We start from the raw sequence: 23583 nt of genomic DNA, 5'->3' as shown, positions 1-23583 counted from the left end.
TTTATTCTATTATTCTATAATCGATATAATTTTAAAAATTACGGGATATTACAGCTTTGGACAATAATGAAGGGGTATATCTAAAAGTTGCATTCAATCATTCAGATAAACATTATCTATACTATAATATAATAACCTGAATAGGATATAATTTGGTTCAACAGTTATCCCCCAATTTTGATTATTAAAAAAATAAATAAATAGTGATATATATCCGCTAAACTACTAAATTATTAAATTATACACACATAGTCTACTCATTCTACTAAACTACAATCATAACTTATTATATTATTAAAAAAAATAGTGTTATATATCCACTAAACTACTAAATTGCTAAATTACTAGATAGGATACTTATCCTACTCAACTACGACAACAGGTTATCCTAAAATTTTTATTACAAATTTATAATTATTATATATTTATATAAATATTTTAAAATTATAATATAACGAGATAAATAAAATTTTTAAATATTAACGGGTACCCGTGCATCACACGGGATTTAAGCTAGTTTTTATAATAACAATCATCGACTTTATTCTAATCACTTTATATAATTTTTATTTTATGATACGACATTTTATTTATTGTCGAGAAAAGGCGTATTGGTTTGAAGAATTTGATGAAAGATTCTAACTTTTTTATTCATAAACCAAATACTCTACATAACCCGCATCTAGAGATGCACAGAAAGCCATCGGGCCGGGCTTTATCCGGGCTTTAAAAAGCCCGGTTTTTTCTAAAACGGATCAGGTCGGGCCGGGCTTCCTTAGAAATATAAAGTCCGTTTTAGGCCCGCGGGCCGGGCGGGATCGGGTCGAACCGGGCTTTTTATTTATATATAAAAAAATATTTTAATATTTTATAACTCGAATTATGAGTAGTTTAAATACCGAAGAAAATAATATCTTGATATATCAGATATAGTAGTTTAGACACCGAAATAAATAATTATTTTTAATATAATATATAAATAATCATATATACTTTAATTGTTTCTAATATTATGATATATTATTTTAAAAATCATAAAAAAGTATTGTATATTTTCAAATTTTATATAAAAAATCAATTTTTTAATCGGGTTTTTCAAAAAGCCCGGGATTTTATCCGGGATGAACCGGGCTTTTTTCGATCCGGGATTTTTTAAATCCGGGGTTTTCAGGCTTTGGGTCGGCCGGCTTTTCGAGAAAAAAAAGGCCCATTTAAGGCCCACGGGCCGGGCTGAACCGGGCTGGGCTTTTTTCCGGATCGGGCTTTTCGGGCTTTTTTTCGAATCGGATTTCGGGTTTCGGATTTTTTGAACATCTATACCCGCATCATTGAGTTCCTTGTAAATTTTTCATATGCATTATAAAGTTTATGTACTCCCCCGTCTTATTGGATTTTTTATATTGGGGTACGGGGATAGGCACGTATTTTAAAGTTCCCGTAAAGTATAGTTTCCTAAATAATTTTAAATATCTTTTTATTTTGAATAAAAATATAATGTTTAAATTTTTATATAGAAAAAGATAATTTAAAAAAAAAATATCGAATTATACTTTATAGTAGACTTAAAATACATGTCAGGCATGAGTAAAAAAACATGTAAAGAATTTCGTGGCACCGATGGACTAATAGATAACGTCCAATTAATCACACATCTAAATTTTCAAATTTGATTCCTGCTTCACATGATTTCTTTTTTCTCCCACATCGAATATTCTTGAAACAATAATTTTATTTATATTTTATTAGAAACGATCAGTCGCCAACGGGGCTCAATAACTCGAGCCTGTAACCCAAGTGGGAGCAACAAGGCGGTTTAAGATTGGGGGGGCTTCGAACAACAAATTGCAAGTCCTGGCCTACCATCTGGATGATATGGAGTTTGGCCACCTCAAGGCCCAGCAATGGGAATGTCAATTACAGGACATTCTTCTCCTCACTTGATTGATTCTATAACAACTTTTGTTTTCCTGTCCTCAATTTTTTGGTAAAAAATCAACTTTTCAGGAATAGGCAATACAGTAAATACATGCATGATATAATCAAGTGATTCTAAAATAACTGTTAAATGAATGTTTGCTGGAATGGTGTGATTTAAAATATTAAACATTCTATGAATCACAAACAAATAAACAGAGATCAAACACGCTTTTACGTGAAACATCTTTCTTGTTTTACTTTAAATGAAATTAAAAAACTAGGTTTTTAGCTCGCACAAGTTTTGCACTAACCATATAATTTTTGAAGTGAAATTCTTTATTCTTCACTTTTGCATTTACAATTGCAATTGTTCATTGTAGCTAAGATTCATTAGAAATATAGGCTAGAAAGAACGTTTGACTAACACAGTATGTACATTCTAACAATTCCCCTCTTGCCTTGTTACATATTCGACCAAAGCTTTTACTCCGGTTAAGACATTTCATTGTTTATCAACATCTGTCATGTTTAAATTTACAGTCATAGCATATTTATGGATGACTAAATATCCATAAACATGTTGGTATGATGCTACAAAATTCCTGCAGCTATTTACCTATAGCTTAAAAGAGTTGCCGATTTTCCAGGATTTTTTGAATTGTGATGATCTCTATTATATGGATAAAATGAGTTTTAAGTAGAGTTCATAATATGCTTTAGAATCTAGAGAGAAATTTTTCTAAATATTGTTTTCCGGATAAAGATAATTATATATATTCACGGAAATCTATTTTTTTGTCTCCTAATTGATTACACAAGCACACGTCATAGTTGAACTCCTCACATCCCGCAATACTATAACAGCGGAACACAAATGCACAATATTGCTAAAAATGTACACAAAAAGATCGGAGAAAATGTAACACAATAACATGATTAATTTTTTTACAAAAATACAATATCTTTTTGATACATTGGCAAAAGAAAACAACTTTACGGCCGAATGCAACTCAATGCTCTAGCATGAATCAGGGATATCTTTTCAAGAAAGCGACTTGATTTCAAATTATTTTTTAAAAAAAAGATCTTCAAATTAAAAATCATCCAATCGACTGTAATGGAAAAAATAGCCTGATAGGTAAGAAATGTTCACCGCCAAGTTTGCAGTTCCACTTCCATTAAATAACAAGAAAGACGGGTGAACATCCAATTAATCCTAAACTTCTTAAATTCTAGATATCATTCCTACTTCATACTTTATATAGATCCAAAAGATGCCATGTCTCCACATTGGTTGATAAAAAAAACATTCTGTCAAATGTACAACTTAATTAACGGCAAACATTTTGAAGATGTGAACAACAGAATTCTTTTCCAAAACATAGTTCAGTACTTTAGAGAGGATAAGTTTAATTTCTAAAGAGAAGACACCGCTGAGTAACGCAGCGGTCCTATAAGTTCAGGCACCTTGATATGTCCTAATATTGGGGTCAGCTGCAATCCGATAACTTGCACCTGTTTATTTGAGTGGCCATCCAAAAATACATTTGTGATCTGCAAAAAGATTCATGTCAAGAAAGAAGCACATAAACACATCCCTAAAATATTTGTGAAACACGCAATTTTTTTATACAAGTTGAGTAACTTATAGGCATTAGTACCACCAACACTTGAAAATATAAAATTTCTGACAAAAAAAAGAATAATGGACTAGTCCCCTAGGGGTTGATCTAAAATCCTTGTGAACGAATTGAAAATAACATAATAGTGGATAGGAAAAATTATGTTGAGAAAATTGCCTAAAGATTACATATTAGCTATATAAATATGGTAAATAGAGCTTAGTTTGCAACCTCAGGATTTAGAGAATCATACAATCACCAGAGGTATGCAAAAGCTTGGATGCATAATTTGTGTTGCTTAAATTAAGGCAACTATGTCATCATATCACTTGAATAGAAGGAGGCTAACTACGTTTGCATTTATAGAAGAAATGGACAGTTCATTGTTTAGCACATATACCATGAGAAGGAAATTATATGCAGAGGTAGACAATATCTAGTACACCACTTGCAAGAAAAAAGGGTAGAAGCCACTACATAACCATCATTCGAGGAAAAAGATATAACTGTCCTACCACTCTCTTTCCTACTTTCTGTGACTTATGCTCTATGTATATCTTGCAATGTATTCTTTTGTTTACAACAAAGTTAAGTGCATACCTGAGTGCACCCAAACAATTTCAACGTTTTCAGGGACAAGCAGCCATCTGCAATCAGTCCTACAGCTTCATTAGGCAACTTACGGCAAAACGACAAATCCAAACTTTGCAAGTTCATTGAACATTTGGAAAGTGATATGGCAGTGTTGTAAGCCACCTGCAGAGATCATGTTATTCAAAGTAAGTGACACAGGCTTCGACAAAGATTGATCAGTCGCATGATAAAAAAAACACCCTTATAGATCAACTCAACTTATATTGCTAATCCAAGACTGCACATAACTTGCCTCCACGACAGAAGGGGTTACAATGTTCTTTGCTTACTTAATCAGTCATCATTAAAAATGTATACCCACAGAGACATAGGAGCGGGAATTTATACAACAGAATTTTAAGAGTGAATAAGAATCACCTTGCTGACGTTGTTGAGAGATAATTCCTCTAATGACCCTCCGCTGGTTTCCAGATAAGCGGCAACAGCTTCGTCACTATCATGTCATAGATAAGATTTCTACAATTAGATTTTCACTAAGATGACATATTTTTCACAAAAATAAAGATTAGCAATTTAAAGCTAAGACTGCATAAAGTCGCAGTTTCCATAAAAAGGAAGAGCATATATTTAATTGATGGAAGAACACGAGACCAAGTGATAATGCATAAAGTGGGCAACACCATCCCAAGTACTTGATGCCATAAGTACAAACATGGTGTTTCTGTACTTATAACAGGCTACGGGATTGCAAAGAATGATCACCGACCTTTTTAAAGGGAAAGATATTAACAAAGTCTCTTGGGTTAACAAAGCTTTCATAAGGGACATTACAAAATGCCTATTACACTAGAATTGAGTCTAAACAAAACATGACCATATAATAACCACGAATATAATTAGACTAGTTCCTCTTATTTCTTAAATTAATTAGAAATGTATTTTGAAAAGAAGAAAGCAATAATGTTAGAAGGAAAACTTCTTTAGTTTAACTTCCTGGAGTTTATCTGTATTCAATTAATCAATTCACATGACCAGGTTACACATTTATATAAAACTGAAATGGGTGGAAAAGATAATCAGAAATATGTAAATGGCGGACTCTCAATAACCAACCACTTTAATATTATAGGTTGGAATTTCACAAACTTCAATTGGTACCCTGTGTGTTGCTACAGTAATCAAGATATCAATATCACATATTGACATCAAAACTGAAAAAAAAAGATATCAATATCACATATTTAATACCCACCAAAACTGAAAGACATAATATACTGCTTCCTTCCAAATGTATAATTATCAAAGTAATTTTACTGACAGTGCAAGCAAATTGAACCTGAAGTTATTGCGACGGAGTTTTAGTGATCGAATAGAACGACATCCATTAGCAAGATATCCTAACGCAGAATCAGTCAGCTTGCACAAGTTTGTCAAATCTAATGCACAAATCCCTGTACAGCTTTTTGAGATGATTTTAAAAGAAATATCAGTCAGTTTCCTGAAAAAAATGAAGTGCCATTGTCAATAAAAGGAAGAGAGAAACTTGCAGAGCAAAATGAGCATAAAAGAATGTTCAGTCAAATTTAACAAGTATATCTATATATAAATATATACTGTTCTAGGAAACATACACGCAGTCTGCCAAAACAAGTTCCTTCAGCTTGTGTCCGCGTAAAGCAATCAACTGACAAATAAAATCATCACAAACAGTATAGAGCCCAGCAAGGGACAACACTTCTAAATATTCCAGCTTTGACAGTGCAGGTAATATAAGTATAGGATCTATACTTTCACAATCATCCAAGTACAACTCTCTCAGAACTGATCCTAATGAATCGGCTAAGCTATTGATACCGCCAGAGGTGAGCAATGAGCACTGAGATAGATTTAGAGATCTCAAAGCAGGTGCAGAAGATAGAAGTGAGTTCAGCCCATTATCAGAAAGACGGCATGCACCCTTCAATGATAAAGTAGTTAAAGCTGGCAAGCAATTTGGTGACCGACCTAATGTAGAATATAGGATATAATCTGGCATACACCGCCCACACTGATCAAGTTGAAGCACCTATTCCATATAAAAAAAACTGTCAGCCATCTCATATACTGAAAACCTTAGAAAGAAGCCATTGAATCCTATGCACATACAAATTCAAGAGAGTTTATTCAGTACTGATAACATTAGAACAAAGGTTATCATTGTACACTTTCTAGTGGACAGACTATTATACAGAACTGTAAATAATTCATAGTACACATATTCTTTACAGAATTCATTTCACAAATATTAACATTCCTGCCTCAAGTTAAATTTGTTTCAAATAAGAGAGCTTATGATGTTTAGCAACTCTAAGTGTGTAATGGAGCTGAAAAATGAAAATCTGACAAGGTCATATAGCCGATGCATAACTTAGATATCATATAGTGATCACAAAAGCTTCATTAGATCATACAAAATCGCACCAAACAAAAAGGTTGCCACATCCCAATGAAGCGGTGAACATTCTAGTGGTTGAAAGCAGAGCTATAGCAAGATCACATCAAGTACTGACATAAGGTGCATCGGTGTCAATACTATTTCATGCAGTTCATAACATTGGCAGTAACATCAATACAAATGGTAATGAAAATGAATAATACTGAGTACAAAGCAAAAAAAACACATTGCATCTAGTTCAGGGAAAAAATATACCGCTAAGTTACTGATGTCGGCCCCTTCAAAATTCTTCGTGAAATCTTCTTCTGACAACCATGAACAATCCCTTATGCGTATCTCTGTAGGAGACCCTCGTACGAGGAGTTCAAGAAAATGACAGTTCATTTTGCGCATATCACAAAGCATATGAGTAAGCTTGTGCCTCAATACGTCAGGAACATAGTCTAGAGAAGTTATTGCATCTGCATTTTTGGTAAGAGCTATCATGCATAGATCTTGCAGCAGCGGAACCGACAAATTAGACCTCTTATGATTCTTTTCCTGTTTGGGGACCCATGTCACTTGCGGAGTTTCTTTCCCTGAAGATGAGTCTTTCTGTTGCAAGTTTCCTCGTTCCTTAATAATCTTCATGGCAGTTGAGAATGGACCGGGCCAGTCCTCCATTTCACTGTCCGCTTCCTTTGGCGCCATATCTGCTTCAGCCTCATCTACAACATGACTTTGTTCTCCTTCTGCAGAAGAGAAAAATGCAAACCTTGATGCACTTTTTCGGGCTTGAGCCCTAAACCTTTCCCTCGTTCTTGTAGCATTATCTCCTACATTCTCCTGTCCATGTGCCCCATCCTGCATCGGAACATTGTCACTATTTGATCTTTCGGCTCTAGGGGCCTGTGGCACACCATCCTGCATTGTAATGTTGCCGCTATCTGATATTTCGACTTTAGGGGGCTCTGATTCGACAAAATCATCAGCTAACTTTCCCTTTCCTTTTTCTTGTCTACTGGTACTGAGTCTCCTCCTACCCACATCAGAAGGGCCACCTAACTCGTCCCTTACACTCCCTTTACCCTTATTAGAAGAGCTTCCCGTCCCTGCATTGGCTAGTTTTGCCTTAACGCCCTCAACACATTTTGATATTAATTCCTCCCAAACATCAACTCCATCACGTTTAGCACCTTTATTTATTCTTGCCATAATAGCTCGATATCTATCCGCAGTAGGATTATTTCCTTTTAAATAACTCTTCCAATCGAATGAACCGTCCTTCTTTACTGCTTCATCCTCACCATTCGTTACTTCGACTTTATTGGCCTCAGATTGTACCCCCATATCAACAACCTTCCCCTTCACTTTTTTATTACTCACTGCCTTATCCTTCGTTCCCTCATCCACCTCAGGTAACACCTCACCCTTTCCTACTTCCATCTCATCATAACTCAACTTCAAACCACCTTGACCTCCATTTTCCTCCCCTCCACCTTTCTCACCGTCATCACCACCTCTATCATCCCCCATCAAAACATCCACATTATCAAATATCCCTCTCACCCCTCCACGCCCCGCAACTTTCTTCCCGGACCTCAACCTCAAACCACCTCCACTCTCACCCTCTCCGCCATTCTCAATACCTAACCCTAATCCAAACCCTACCGTCCTCTTCCCTCTCCCCTTCTTCAACACCTCCTCACTCCCCTTACCCGAACCCACATCCATTCCACTCCCCATCGAATCCTCAACAACCACATCCTCCAATTCCACTCCCCCCTCACTCCCTACCTTCCCCTTCCCTTCCCCCTTCTCCAAACCCTTACCACTCCCTTCCTCATCCCCCGAATCACTCCCAATCGAATCCTCAACAACCACATCCTCCAATTCCACTCCATCCTCACTCTCACCACCACCTACCTTAATCTCCTTCTCAATTCCACTCGAAACACTCTTCCTCTTTCGACTCGAATCACTCCCGATCAAATCCTCCACCACCGCACCCTCCAATTCCAGTCCCTCCTCACTCAAATCAACCCCAATTCCCTTCGAAACACCCAAAACACTCTTCCTCTTTCGACTCGAAACACTCGAAACCACCTCACTCTCCTTAACATCATCATCACAAATTTTCAAACCATCAGAATTCTTAGAAGCGAGACGGCGACTGCGCCTAACACTACCAGACCTAGACGTATCCGTCATTTGCGAAGACGCATCAATCGAGTGCGTTTCGCGAGTGACAGCAGGTGTTATAGGCTCAATTGATGAAACCCTAGGTTGTTTAGTGTTTGTAGAATTTGAGGAATTGCTTTTAGAAAGTGATTCTACTCCCGATTTCACTTTTCTAGACCTCAAAACCGTCATCTCTAATCAACACTCGCAACGATTTAATCGTGTGCGAGAGAGAGAGTGAGATGTGTGTGTGTGCGGGAGAGAGATTCTCGATTTGTGTGCGGAGAGAGATGAATGTACCGTGAAAATCGCGAGAGAGAGAGAGATGTTTGTAGAGTGGGGAGAGAGAGAGCTTGTTGGGCACGATTTATATTCACACTAGTATCGGGAATATATCGTGTATACACTAGACAAGGGCGAAGGCTAATTTTTTTTTCCCGCCAAAATAAATATGCACACAATCCCCGTGTCTACACTCGCTCTATGGTCCATGCTCCGTAATATTAGGGTTTTGAGCTATATTCACTCGAGGCCCGGTTTGAGCCCGGTTCGAAGGGGACGTATTTAATTTAGATCTATTATAAGAGATTTGTTGTGATTTTAGAAATGGGGATTTATTTAATTTAAATTTTAAATAATCCTTGCAATAAATCCTCACAGTAGAGTGACAACCTATCGTGACTTATTTTTAATTAATAAATTATTTCGAACAATCTATCGCGAAACGATTAATTTTTAAATTAATTAATTATTTCGAAAAGGCAATGACATTATACATCACATCAATTAAAAGTACTATCAAGTTGATGATCTTTTAACAATCTCATCTACATGGCTAGTTGAAAATGATGAGGAACAAACTTATACTTGAGAGAAATACCATCATCGAAAAATATAGAAAATTAACCCAATCTATTGAGAGATGGTATGGTTTAAGTGAATTTTTGTGTAATTTTAGAATAAGTGACCTTTTAATCCGATATGTATAATATTTTTTTCACGAGTTAAAGAATATATGTGTTTATGTATGAGAAGTATGTATGAGAAGGGCAAATGATTCATTAACCCATTTAAAGCAATTTACACGAACGACTCTCTTTGATAAAATATATTGTTTCTTGTTATGAATCCTGTAAAGGAGTTATTAAAACAGTTGTACGAACTTCAGATGTTGGATGTCTCACGTGCAGATTTATTCAAGAATTTTAATACATTATTTATATCAATAAAAATTATACGGCCCAATTTCACTTCTCCAAATATCAAAGCCGTCATCTCTAATCACAACTCATAACGATTTAAATCACAACTCGCAACGATTTACACGTGAGAGAGAGATAGAGAGATTCTCGATTTGTGAGCGGAGAGACCAGCAAGAGAGGTGAATGTGCTATGAAAATCACGAAAATCGAAATAAAGATGTGGTACGGTGGAGAGAGAAGACTTGTGGGAAAATTTAAATTCAGGCTATTATCGGGAACATATTGTGTCTACACTAGACAAAAGTGAATGTTATTAATTTGTTCGTGCCAAAATATATGAGCACACAATACTCGTGTATATGGTTCATGTTCCATATTATTAGGGTTTAGCTTATACCGGCTTTAGGGCATTATTTAAACACACATTTAACTTTAATTTAATTAAATTTTAGAAATGAGACATGTTTAATTAGATTTACCATAAGATATATTTTTTGAATTTAGGAATGAGAACGTATTCATCTAACATATACACATCATAGGCGGCATATCTTTCTATATTTGATAGACTTGTATGTAATTATTTAAAGTGAGGATATTTTATATAATGTTTAAAATAATCAATATGTAGAAACAAAAAAAGTGATTGTTGAGATTCGCGCGGGAACATTCACATTAAATTTTAAAGAGAAGGTTCAAAAATATATTTATTACGATTTAGGGTGAAATGTCATCGACTTACATGCACATGAATTTACATATGTAATTGTCTATCTCTTACTAAAAATAAGTCATTTATGGATATAATTAGGAGCGAGCCATGCAGATCTAATCTAGTAACATTTTCAACCCACATTAATCAAGATCAAATAAATGCAAGTTCTTTTTTTGTCAAGAAAAAATCTATTTCTAACCTCTCACTAACTAATGATCAAGCGAGACATCAATTTCTTTTCTTAGTTCGGTTTGTTGTGGTAAACAAATGATTGAATTATTCATAACTTAATCATACTCTTCATTATAATCTCATATATCCGACCATTCTATACGTCGATTGTGATTTATTGCCAAAGAGACGAAGAAAATAATTCATTATTTTACTCCAATCAATTCAAGAACGCGCGAATGAACTAATGCCCCTTTCGGATATTTTGATCAAAATACCCATAAAGAGTTCGGGGATTACTAAATACAACATTATGGAAGCCTATCCAATCGCCAAAAAAGAGGATTTGATTAGCTAAAGTACCAAATAAAAGTGATAGGGTTCTTTTTCATTCTCGAGAAAGTGAAAGTACATATGTTACCTGGATTTTTTCCATAATGGTATGGAGCAAGTGTTGGTGCAGTGGTCGATATTTTGCTTTCTTCGTGAGAGGCAAAAGTTTTGAATCATGACATGTGTTCGAGTTTAACTATTTGGTTCGTGTGGAGATTAAAAATAAGAATTAAAATAAAAATGTTTTCTGGAATTATAACACATATAAGATATCTCGACATAGTGGTGTCTTGATGTTAGAAAATAGAATGTTTAAGGCATGTTTTAAACATGTTCTTAATGTAATTTCCTAAAACTAATTATTGGAAGTTGGTCCTTATAATGAGGACTTAAACTTTCAAATTTGGATATAAGTCATTTTCTTAGTATAATTAATATATAAATTTTCTTAACAATATAATTGCCCATTATTGCACGTATATGGAAAAACAAATTGAAATGAATCCAATAGAAGAAAAACATCTTTGAAATCTATGGAATGGAGGGAGTCAAAAACTCGAATGATAAAAATTTGAAAAGAAGTCAGGGAGAAGAACATATTTGACACGATAACAAAGAAGGATGTTGGCAGTGAGAAGTTGGACGTGTTAGAAATACAAAACCATATTGCATGGTATCTAAATTGCCATTTCAACTCTCAAGATAATCTGTTGCGCTCGCAAATTTTTAGGAAAGAAAAGAAAAGAAAAGAGAGTAGAATAGAAGATTGATAAATAAATTTTTCCTGACTTGCTCCCAAGTTTTCGATGGAGAGAAGATAACATTTGAATATGAAAGTGATTAAATATATTGTTTTGTGAGGAAACATAATTTAGTTGAGAAATATTATTTCAAATATTCTTTTAAAGTAAACTCATTCGAGATTTAATTATTTAACGATTAATATTTAATTAATAATTATCTATCTAATGATTTATTATGATTTAAAAATCATAAAGCCTAATTTAAAATACTTTGTGATTTTCGGAAAATCATTCGAATAGTTTCAGATCGTCGGAGAATATTATCTCGACTTATTTTAAATATTTTGATTATAGTTTCAAAAGAAACTCCCCCTTATGTAATAAATCAGTTGACAACGGTCAACTCACATCCTTAGTACTTTCTTCGAAAATTCTCGGAAGTACATATATATACGTACAAATCAAAATGTACCTATCAACAATCAATATGCTTGGGGGAACAATATAAGTTCCAGATATATGATGGGATTCTTACAAGGACAAGGAGGGGTAGACTCCAGTACTTCGTGGACTGGGGAGACTACCAATTTACTACCACATGAGAAGGTATCTTATATACTGATGAACATGTGGAGTATGCGTACATGAGAAAGATTGACGCAAAACTGTGTCTTGAGAAGGATAGACGCGAAGTGTGTACCTGAGAGGGATGGACACAGAAAAGGCCCGAATGCGGCCAGGGTGATAACCAATAATAAAAAAAGAATCGTCCGTCTACTAGTAGAAAAGGTTACTATTTCCGTAGTACGATTGATCATCGTATGCGGTGGCTCCAGTGAATGTCCTATATTAAAATTAAGAATGTTTTGTTACAAAATTTCTAGGTTCTTTGTTGTTAAAGAGCTTAGCTTCTTCATTGAGAGAACACAAGATTTTATTGATCTAAAATTATTACTGCTAACAAAGGACCAGTGTTAACTTTATAGAATAGTTAAACACTGGTTTACACAACATGTAATAAGAAGTGCTAATCACTTTAGCAACCTATCACTAATCTTTCCATTTCTGCCTTAGCATATCTTTCCATATTTTGTTAACTTTGATCTTCCTTTTTCAGTTAATCTTTACCCTTTATATTGCACTCTTCAAGTTGCTTTTTGTAGACTTGTCAATCCAGCTGATTGGATCGTTTGTTGATTGATAATCTTGGATATTAAACTGATCTGCATTTTGTACTTGAACTTTTACATCGAGATCTCCAGTTGGACATATAGAGAACTCGACATCTCAATAAGTATAATGACTTATCGAGATCTATAATAACTCTATAGTTGTTTGACTTATCAAAGTCTCTGAGTTCTCTATAAGAGAATTGGGCTTGTCAAGATCTCTCATCTTCATGTCTTCACTTTAGCTTATCGATATCTCTGAGTTCTCTAGTTACAAAATAGACTTATCGATATCTCAGAGATCTCTAGTGATATTTTGACTTGTCGATATCTCAGAGATTTCTAATGATATTTTGACTTGTCGATATCTCAGAGTTCTCTAGTAAAGAAATGACTTGTCGACATCTCCAGTCTTCATGTATTCAATTTGGATTGTCGATATCTCTGAGACTTATCTATAAGCTTATCTTGACTTCTCGATAAGTCATTCTGGAGTTCTCGAATGACTTATCTATAACACTTAATCTGTGACTTGTAGACTTCTTGACTTAGAATGTTTTTCACAAAATAGATTCATTTAAATCCAAGCTTCTTCATACTTTCTCTGAGGCATGATCTTCATGATCTTCTTCCAGAGCTTATTCTTAGGCTTAAAACTATTTACAAAAAAATACTCCAGTCTAGTCTATTTACATTTTTACAGACTTAAATGTTAAAATACAAAATGCAAACTTAGATTACAATACAACTTACTTGGGGTTGCCAATTTGACTTAGTCTTGTTATAGTACATGCATGTCTTGCACAACAATCTCCCCCAATATATGATAAGATTGCTTATCACAAATTCATGCATGTTAATGATACTAACCCCAAGCTACAATGGATAAATAGATTTATACATACAAATTGACACAAATACAACATTTATACATTAGGTGATTTTTGAGTTAAACAGATACATACATCAGACAAATACTGTATCTCATGTTTCTTCTCTAATGAGGTCCTTTAAATATACAAGAATTTCCAGTTCCTATATGATTGGTGTCCCTCTTAGAACTTCCACAAGTTTAAGTGTGTCAGGTTTTTGATAACCACTCAGCAAATCAATCCTAAATTTTGAGAATGTGCCAGCTTTGACATTTAGAAATCTTCCATCCTTGGAAATTCTGCTCATCCCATTTTCCTTGAGATCTTCAGATCTTTGAATGTACATTTCTATTTCCTCTTCATACTTCCTATTCCTCTCCTCATATTCAGCCTCGTTTCTTGCTCTTCTTTCATCCCTTACTATCAATCATTCAACTAAAATAGATCTCCATGCCCTGGTTGTAGTATCCTTATCCTTCAGTAAGCTTATTACTCTCTTGATTTCCGTGGGTGAAAAGGTGTCCATTAAGTTACAGCCAAGAAATGTGAAGGACCCATCCTCATAGTAGATTCTTACTTCCCTTAGTGTTACAACTCAGACTCTGACTATTTCCTCAGCTAGTTGTTGAAAGTAATCTTCATCTGAGATGCACCAGTTTAGAGGTAGAAAATCACTTTGCTTGTAACAGTTCCAGATGTCCCTCTCAGTAACTTGCACTTTCTTAGGTTTTCTCCCAACATACTTGTAGTGAACTTTGAGTAATGGTTTGACAAAAGGTAGGTTTGTGATTTTCTTGAAAAATGTTTGGCTTGAGGTGATTGGTATTTTTAGAAAGGTGTTAGTAGTCTGTTTGTACAAATATTTAGGCTTTGAGGTTTGAGGTGGTTTGGTATTTGAGTTTGTTGGCGTAGAGGGTTGAGCTTGATTGAATTGGATTTTTAGGGTTTATTGGTGTGTTCCTGAATTGTCTTTCTTCTTTTTCCTCCTCCTTTCATCTCTCTTCTTGTCATCTCCTTTCTTCTCATCCGGCTTCTTATCCTTGCTGCAGTTGCTCTTGAAGATTGACTTGTATTTGAGCCAGAAGGTTTTTGTTCATCATGCTTCTGCTCATCATCATCCTTGTCATCTTTTAGATTAAATTGAGTAGCTGGCAACATGGTGTCAGAATTCATTAGGTATCTGTCTAAGATCTTTATCATCTCCAAATCCTCATGCTTCTTGCTCCTTTTGTACTTAAGATCAGACTACAAAGTCATGATCAACCTCATATTTGATCTGACACAGTTTTTAGGAACAAGGAGATGTTTGCATTATTTGGTTGTTGGACAGATGTAGACCACCCCTTTGTTTGGATATAGATAGGCTTCGGGAAAGGCTGCTATCTGAGCATTTTTGAGCTCTCTTAGTAGCTGGGTGTCCACTGGAATAACTGGATTTACTCTTTCAATCATTACATCCAGTTCAGATGCTCTTAAGGTTTTAAGATTTGGAAGAGACACCTGAAGACATCTGTCCACACCACCATCTTTGATACTCACAACAATTCTCTTCTCCAAGAAATTATCAATTTTCACAACCACCGCCCTGATGAAGTTGATGTTTTTGGCCAATGCTTTATTGTAGGTGATGTAGTTTTTTTGAAGAGACATCCTTTGTACTGCAAGAAGTTCACTGAACTCTTGATCTTGATTTGGTCCTTCTGCAGCCTTAAAAAGTCTTTCTTTTCCAATATCATGAGAGATTTGAGCATGTCAAGAACTTTGACCAACCTGATAGGCTCTTTAGATTTAGATTTAGCATCCTTGGATTGTTGAATCCTAGCCTCAAATCTCCCCCTTAGTCTTGGTGATAGGCATGAGTAGGGAAGTTGGTAATTTTGGCCTAATTTCTTCATATATGGAGGGAAGTGGTATGTTAAGCTTCCCGATGATGGCCCCCAAAGCAACATAATTTTGTATTTGGAGATGCTTGTGAGAGTCCACCAGGGTTTTGATATCTGATTGTTAACTCTTTATTAGAGAAGTCAAAGCCTTGACTTGGGCATTTAGGGAGGCATTTGAGGTTTGTAGAGAAGCAACATGTGCCTTGAGATCTTGAATATCTTGAGTAGAGGAGCCTAAAGTAGAGGTAAAAGTAGATGGTCCAAATGAAGCTTGCACATGCTTCTGTATTTCATCAATGACCAAAGGGGAAGGAGTGTATCTTGCAGTGTGCATTTAATCCAACTTCCACCTTGTGTCATTAGAATTTGTTATGTGATCTTGAACTACCTTGTGCAGAGCTACAAAAGGATTCCTTCAATTGTGTCACACTCTTGTCCACCCCACTTAGATCATATCTTGACATTTGTTCTGAAAAGATTTTGAATTGATTCATGATCTCTACCTGTGAGGGGATTATCTCATCCATCTTTTTCCTCACCATTCCCATGATTTTGTTTTGATGACCAGTTAATGTGACAGTTAGGGCTTTCCCAAAATTGTGAAATGCCTTGATTTGAGCTTTGGTCACTTCATTACTGCATCATAGACTTCCTGTGGAGACATACATCTGGCATTGCTTCCTAGAATGGTGAGATACTCTTCTCTAAACTGTGCTAGGAGTGTGTCCATTTCTATCTTGAACTCCTTATCCAACCAGGCATCACAGTTTGCATCTCTGCCAGCTTCATCCACTATTTTGGCATGTTGGTCCTCCACATCTGTTTGATAGGACAACATGATTGCTTGATAGTCCTGATTGGACATATCTGATGTGAGGAGTTGTTGAGAGATCTATACAAGTCCTGCTAGATGATCAACCCTGAAATCTTCAAGAGTAGGTTGACTTGCAGCTTCTTGTAGCCAGTTAGAGACTAGATGAGTTTGTTAAGAGGTTGAGGGTTCAGTTATTTGGATTTGAGAGGAGTTTGGAACACCTGTGACATGAGTCACAGTTGGACTCACAATTTGCACTGTGGTTATGACAGGGTGTTGTTCCTCACTAGTTGTGGGAGCCTCCATTTAAATTGGAGGGGATTTGACTGTGCTACTAACATTTGCAACAGCCTCAAACCCTTGTGTGTATTGCAGCACATTGTCACTTAAATGTGCTAAACTTGCCCCTCCCATAACAGGGTCATTAGCAATTGTATTCCCAGCTTTAATTGTCAGAGCAATTTCAGCCAGGATTTTGAGGGGAGTTGTTCCTGGAACAGGAACCTCCAATTGAATTGGAGAGGATTTAGATAGCTCCCCCTCAGGAGTACTACCCTCAAACCTTGCAGTCTGTGAAGACTGATTTGCACATGAAGGTGCATTTGTGACCTCCATAGGGTCTTCAGTCAAAGCTGATGAATCCCTCATGGTTTTGATGGTGTCATCAAGGTCTACCCCAACTAGTAGCCTCTCACCATCTAAATGAGGTGTCTGGGTGGTGAGCAAGGTTTCTTGAACCAAGTCACTTGAATGGAGTTTTACTTGAGAATTAGATTCAAGTTCATTGTGAGAAGAAAAAAATTGAGAGATAAGTAGAGTTTGATCATGATTGTGTGTTGGCAGCTCCCCCTGAGTGAATGAGGGAGCTTCAATAGATGTGCTCTCACTGTGTGTACCATCCTTATTCCTTCTTTCATACACTATAACTTGATCTAGTGCAAGTGTAGACTCTTTACAAGGTACATTGGGGAGAATGCTCTTTTCAATAGAAACACCTTGTTGAGAGGATGTCTCTAGAATCTGTTTTGACCCCATTTTTACAGCTGCATCCTTTTGGGAGGATATAGAGGTGGCTTGAGTGGTCAGCTCGGTTTGCTTAGCCTTCTTTAGTTTTCTAACCAATGGTGACTCAATTGGTGTTTGATCCTCACCACTCTCATTTAGTACAATAAGAGTTATCTCACTTCTCTTCTTTTAACTCACTTCACCCTTTTGAGAGGATGAAGTGGTTGGTTTCCTAGCTGCTATTGGTTTTGAAAAAATGGTCTCAGCTTGGGAAGGCCCCTGTTGGTTTTCCTATATTTGTACTTCTACAGGTTCAGGGACCATAGCTGTACTGGATTGTGCATTTGATCTCATGTCAGGCATAAGGTAAGTGTAACGCCCCCAAATCCGGGGTTAGAGGATTTGGTCGCCACTATGAAATCTCAATCCAAATTAACCTGTTAAATCAATAAATAAATGCCAGCGGAAGATATTTATCATTTATGACCTCAAACTAATCCAAGATCTTGTAAGGTTACAGACAAGATATCCAAATTTAACAAATAAAATTTTCACTTTCTTTTAAAACTCTTTTCAACAATTCTCAATCTCAAAACTTAACCCGCTAGTATAACTTCGAAAAGATGTATACTAGGCCCAATTATAAAATACACAACTATAATACAATATAATATAAACAACTTTATACAATAAAACTTACACTAGTCCGCAACCCTGGACCAACCACCTTCCAAAAGCTTCTTCTTTGCTTCCTCGAATTACGCGGCTAAACAGCGCAAGTTAATACCCACTGGAGGTTAAATTTGAAAACAGGCAAGTATGAGCGAAAAAATGCTCAGCAAGATCATTGTAATATATATATATGGTCGTTTCGATAAAAAACCAACATCTGCAATAACGTAGATCATCTTAAAATCATAATTGCTGAAACAGAAAATTTATTAAAGAATCGGATAATTGTTTCTCACTGTATTCAAAACTTTTTTTGATATTTTCGAGTGAAATGCTTCAGCAATACTTTGAATCTTGACGAAAATAAAACTCGTAAAACAGTGTTTATGGAAATATCGTAAACAACAATAATATGAAACAATGATTATGGACTGAATCATAACCTTTATTCAAAACCGAACTCTTGATATTAATATTCATTTTATTGTCATATCAAATTAGATATCAATACGAACTTTGATGCTCACAACATCCCATACTGAAGTCAATCTCAATCATCTGTACTAATACCACATTTGATATTTAACAACAAACTAAATATCCACATCAAGCAGAAACTGAATCAAAACTGCATTTCACCTTTAATCCAAAACAAAACAGTTGATAAATCATTTATTCTATGATTATCAAAACAATAAAGAATTTTAGATATCAATTTAGATTGGAACCAATTATGCACTATGTTGTTCCTGATGATCAGTCACGACACAACACAGGTATTCCGCAGACATACCGTAAATATAGGTACTACCCGTATTCCGTAGCCATACGGTACCTATAGGGCGCCAAGAAAAGACATATATTCGCCTTGTAAGAAATTACACTTCTGTATAATAGCTCACGCTGGACCGGTGCCTCGGCCTCTTACGCAACCAGTAACCATCCAATCTTAAAACATTTTATTGAAAAGGAGCCAAATCAATCGACATCCTAAATAATTTTATTCCCCCATTCACTTGGGCAGGAATACTTGCAACAAAAGCATTTTTCTCAAAACCCAGAACATTTATAAATCCATTCAGTTGATAAGTAAAATCACTTAGCTATTCTGAACATAGAATAGCAGAAGAGTACTTGCATAAACAGAATCATTTAATTCAGCGATATATAAAACATTTATCTATTCTGAACTGAGAATAGGGAAAGCAATACTTGCATAAGAAGATTTAAAATAAATATCACTTGAACAATAAGTGATGATAAGGATACTTGCCTTTATATTTTTAGCAGTTAGTCACACTCGTAGAAACACAATTATCTCAGTCTGTCATCTCAAGGCATCACCGTCTTTTACTTCGCTAAATCTCTGATCTGTTGTTCATGCAGTGTTGCAACCCAATATTTCATACTATTCAACTCTAGCCTTCATCCATTCCATCTGGTCCTGATCGTCTTGAAAGACTCGTATCTATAATTAAAAGATACAAACTTAATTCTCTAAACGATAATTACTTGACGAACTGCGCGTCAAAACCCTATCGTCTACCCATACGATAGCCCACACATAAAGAAATCAGCCAATTACAAGACTTATAACCCACATACGCACGTAATTCACATAACACATAAGCACATAATCCACGTATCACATAATTCATATCACATATGACTCGGTTCGCTAAAAGATTCGATTGGGTACGCTTAAAACTGATATCGGGTCAAAAAATATGATTTTTAGATAAATAAGCGACTCAGAACTGACTTGTAAAACAATCGACCTTTCGAAACAAAATAGTTTGGGTCTCGAAAGTATTTTTAATGAAAGCGGAATATTTTTCTGAGTCTGTATGCGTTCATTTCGTATTAAACGGGCGAACGGTTCATTTTCTACGAATAAAATACGAATAAATCAATTAATAATAATATTAATTGATTTTTAAATACCAAAATATAAATTTTAAAAGCCCAAAATAATTTTTAAATCATTATCTAGGAAAAATCAGAATTAAAATGATTTTTCCATAATTTTTGGAATTAAAATCAAATTAATACAAATTATATAAATAAATTGATTAATTATCAAAATAATTAATCAATTTAAATAAATAATAAATAAAATTTTGGATTTTTGAAAAATAATAAAAGAAAATAATTTTTGGAATTTAAAATAATAATTAAATAATTTTTAAAATTAAAATAAATGATTTTTGAAAATAAGAAAAAATAATTTTTGAATTAATTATAAAAAGAAAAGACAGAAACAGGTTTAGAAACTAAATTTAGGGAACTGAAGATCGAATGGTGGCCATCTGGAGAAGATGATCGGAAGATCAATAAGGCGTTGCCGGAAACTGGAAAATCCCAGATGCGGTGACATTTTCCAAAATCCGGCCATCCTTCCGGCCAACCAAAACGAGGCCAAACCCAGCCGGTTGCCTCCGTTTTTATCCCAAAATGTCCCAAATCAATTATGCAGTCCATATGTACTCTTAGTTCAGTCATAACATCCCTATGTATCAAAATCCGATCAAATTCGGACGTTTTTCCGGCAACACAACCGGAAAAACGCGAATCAACACAACTCCAAGCCAAACTCACTGATTTATAGCTCAAATAAAACCCCCAAATCTCTACTATCTATCTATATCATCAAACACAATCACAAATTCAACAATAAGTATAAAAATTGATTCAAAATTATATCACAAAACTAAAACTCGGTTATAACTAAATCTTAATCAAAAACATACAACCTATATATGAAAACAATCCTTGTAATACCACGAACGATAATCAACTATCAAAAACATCAAACAACCCTTCAAGAATCAAAAACGAAATTCAAGCTCAAGAACACAAATTCGATTTTTCAAAATACTTAACCTCGATTTGTGATTTTGGTATCAAATTGAAGGCCTTGAAACAAGCTTTAATTTGGTTACAAGAGCATCAAGAACGGATCTCTGTGGTTCCCAAAATCATTGATTCTTTGTGATGAACAAAATTATACCCCCAAAATGCTTTCTATTTTTCTGAATTTTTTTGATAAAAATAAACAATAAAATGAAATTTTAGCTATTTATATTTTTAGAAAAATAAATACTCCAAAATCAATTAAGGGTGTTTTTATCCCCTAATTAAAATAATTAAGCCCCAAAATAATAATTACGGGGAATAATTTTAAAAACAGTAAAATATAAAATTTGTATCAAATTTTCCCCAAAATTGCGAATAATTCAAAAATATAAAATACAGGGTATTTGAAATACGTATAATTTTATAAAAATAGACACGTAAATTTTGTGGGCTTTGACATCCCGGTGGGGTCCCGGTCCGTTTATTTTTGAAAAACAGAAGCAATTCCTAAATTAAAAGAAAACCCCGAAAACACATAAAATACATTCAAACGCATATAAAATAAGATAAAACGAGTACCTCGATAAAGACGCTAATAAACACGCGTCCAGATTACGGATCAATTCATATAAATGCATATTAAACACGTAACAAGTGTTCTGTTGGGTCATATCGGATCCGAAAATACATTACTTAGCCGCTAAGTAACTATAAAAATGATACAATTTAATACCAGATTTGAATAATTATCAAAACCGAGCTTCTTATAAAACACCCTATAAGAAAATAATGTTAAAATATCCTGCCTTTCGAGAATACGGGTTTTGTTGATTTATTGAAATGATTATCATATCGAAAATTTTACGCCGGGACGCGTACGGGTCAAACCGTAATCCGGATTGAAAAAGTTAAAACACGGAAAATGTCCGGAATTACCAGATTAGGTTAGGAAGGAGTTTTCGGAAAAGTTTCGGGTTGTAAAAACGCAAAAACGGTTGAAATTGGACGATTCTCGGCTTTATAAAATAGTTTTATAATTACTCAAAAAATAATTAATAAATCCATAAATCATTATAACATCATATAACAGTCCAAAAATTACCAGAAAAATATCACTATTATCTATATTTTATTCTGGACATATAAAAATTGAAATACTCAAAATTTATCACATATAAACATTCCAACATCAATTCCAATTACCAGATAATTCACTAAAATTTACATAAAAATCATATAAACAATTCCAAATAATAATAATAATAATATATGAAAATATGGGATATTACAATAAGGGTAAGTCTTAAACCTCTCCATCATGAATGGAGTGATTTTCAGACTCACAGTTACCTTGTTTTTTGTAGTAAGTCAACCAAATATAATTTTGGACACTTGCTTACAATTGCCTATTTTAGTGTTGTCTACACCATTCAGCAAATGTATGTCTGATACTTTATAATTTAAAGTAGACATATCAAATCTAGGATATAAAATTTCCTTACCTCTAGCAGATTGGGGCATAGTTATCCTGGTGGCAAGTTCTTCCAGTGTCAATAGACCAACATTCAAGTGTCTGTTGTGGGCTATTGAGAACACCATCTTCTGCACCACACTTGAGATGTTGTCATATCCTGTCTTCCTGTATGTGAAGGCTCTTACTATAGAATCAAACACAAAGGACCATTCCTTCCTTAGGTTTGTTCTGTTCAAACTTGCCAGGTTGATTCTTCCACCATAGTTGATGAAATCCATGAACTCAGCTAGCTCATCCTGTGTTGGCACCTCCACTAGATTTGCAGTTGGAAGTCCCAAAGCTTCATTCACATCTTCCTCATTGAACTCTATCTGTTGGCCTCCAATTGAACAAGTTACCACCAAGGACACAGAGTTGTCATTCATAGCAGTTCTCACCACAACTGTTGTCCAGAATTCATGTTGAACATCCAAGTATAGGATTGGGTTAGCAGTCAAAGCACCTGCAAGATAAGATTCAGACAAAAATTTCACAAACCCCTTGAAACTGTCAGGGGCTTGGTTATCATCAGTGAAAGCAAGATAGTTGGTTCCTTGTTTTGAAATTTCAGCTCTGACAATATTGAGTGCCATTGTTGTTGAGTAAGAGTGAATGGGTAAGAAAAATTAGTGAGAAAGGATTGGAAATGAGAGAGAAATCGGTTTTCAATTGAAAAAGCTAGGTCACTTAGAGTTCTTGTTAGGGCGGAATCACACGCTAATAATACACGCAAGTATACGTGTTCGCAAGTAATATAGAATACTTTCTAGTTCGTTCCCACAGAGACTCAGACTAATTATGTTCAATTAAACTCACTCACCAATGTATGATTACTTCTCAATGTTAAGACAATAACACTTAGATTTGATTAACTAATTATTAACTACAACTAACTACTAGAATTAAGC

General features: G+C 34.9%; 1 protein-coding gene across 2 annotated transcripts; it reads right to left on the bottom strand.

Moving 5' to 3' along the window:
• Window positions 1-3127: 3127 nt before the first annotated feature.
• On the bottom strand, window positions 3128-9169 carry LOC141704678 (uncharacterized). Of its 2 annotated transcripts, none has more exons than XM_074507877.1 (6): window positions 6823-9169; window positions 5765-6198; window positions 5470-5592; window positions 4551-4626; window positions 4140-4295; window positions 3128-3471 (listed from the first exon to the last, which is right to left on the bottom strand). In XM_074507877.1, the coding sequence occupies exons 1-6, from the start codon at window positions 8917-8919 to the stop codon at window positions 3334-3336; spliced, it is 3024 nt and encodes a 1007-aa protein (XP_074363978.1). In that variant the 5' UTR covers window positions 8920-9169; the 3' UTR covers window positions 3128-3333. The 2 variants fall into 2 exon arrangements, with proteins under 2 accessions (XP_074363978.1, XP_074363977.1); XM_074507876.1 differs by having other exon boundaries at window positions 5470-5631; window positions 6823-9167.
• Between the last annotated feature and the right edge of the window lie 14414 nt (window positions 9170-23583).

The sequence above is a fragment of the Apium graveolens genome, unplaced genomic scaffold (assembly GCF_009905375.1).
Source record: "Apium graveolens cultivar Ventura unplaced genomic scaffold, ASM990537v1 ctg8126, whole genome shotgun sequence".
NCBI lineage: Eukaryota > Viridiplantae > Streptophyta > Magnoliopsida > Apiales > Apiaceae > Apium > Apium graveolens.
This window is presented reverse-complemented; position numbering and strand designations above follow the sequence as displayed.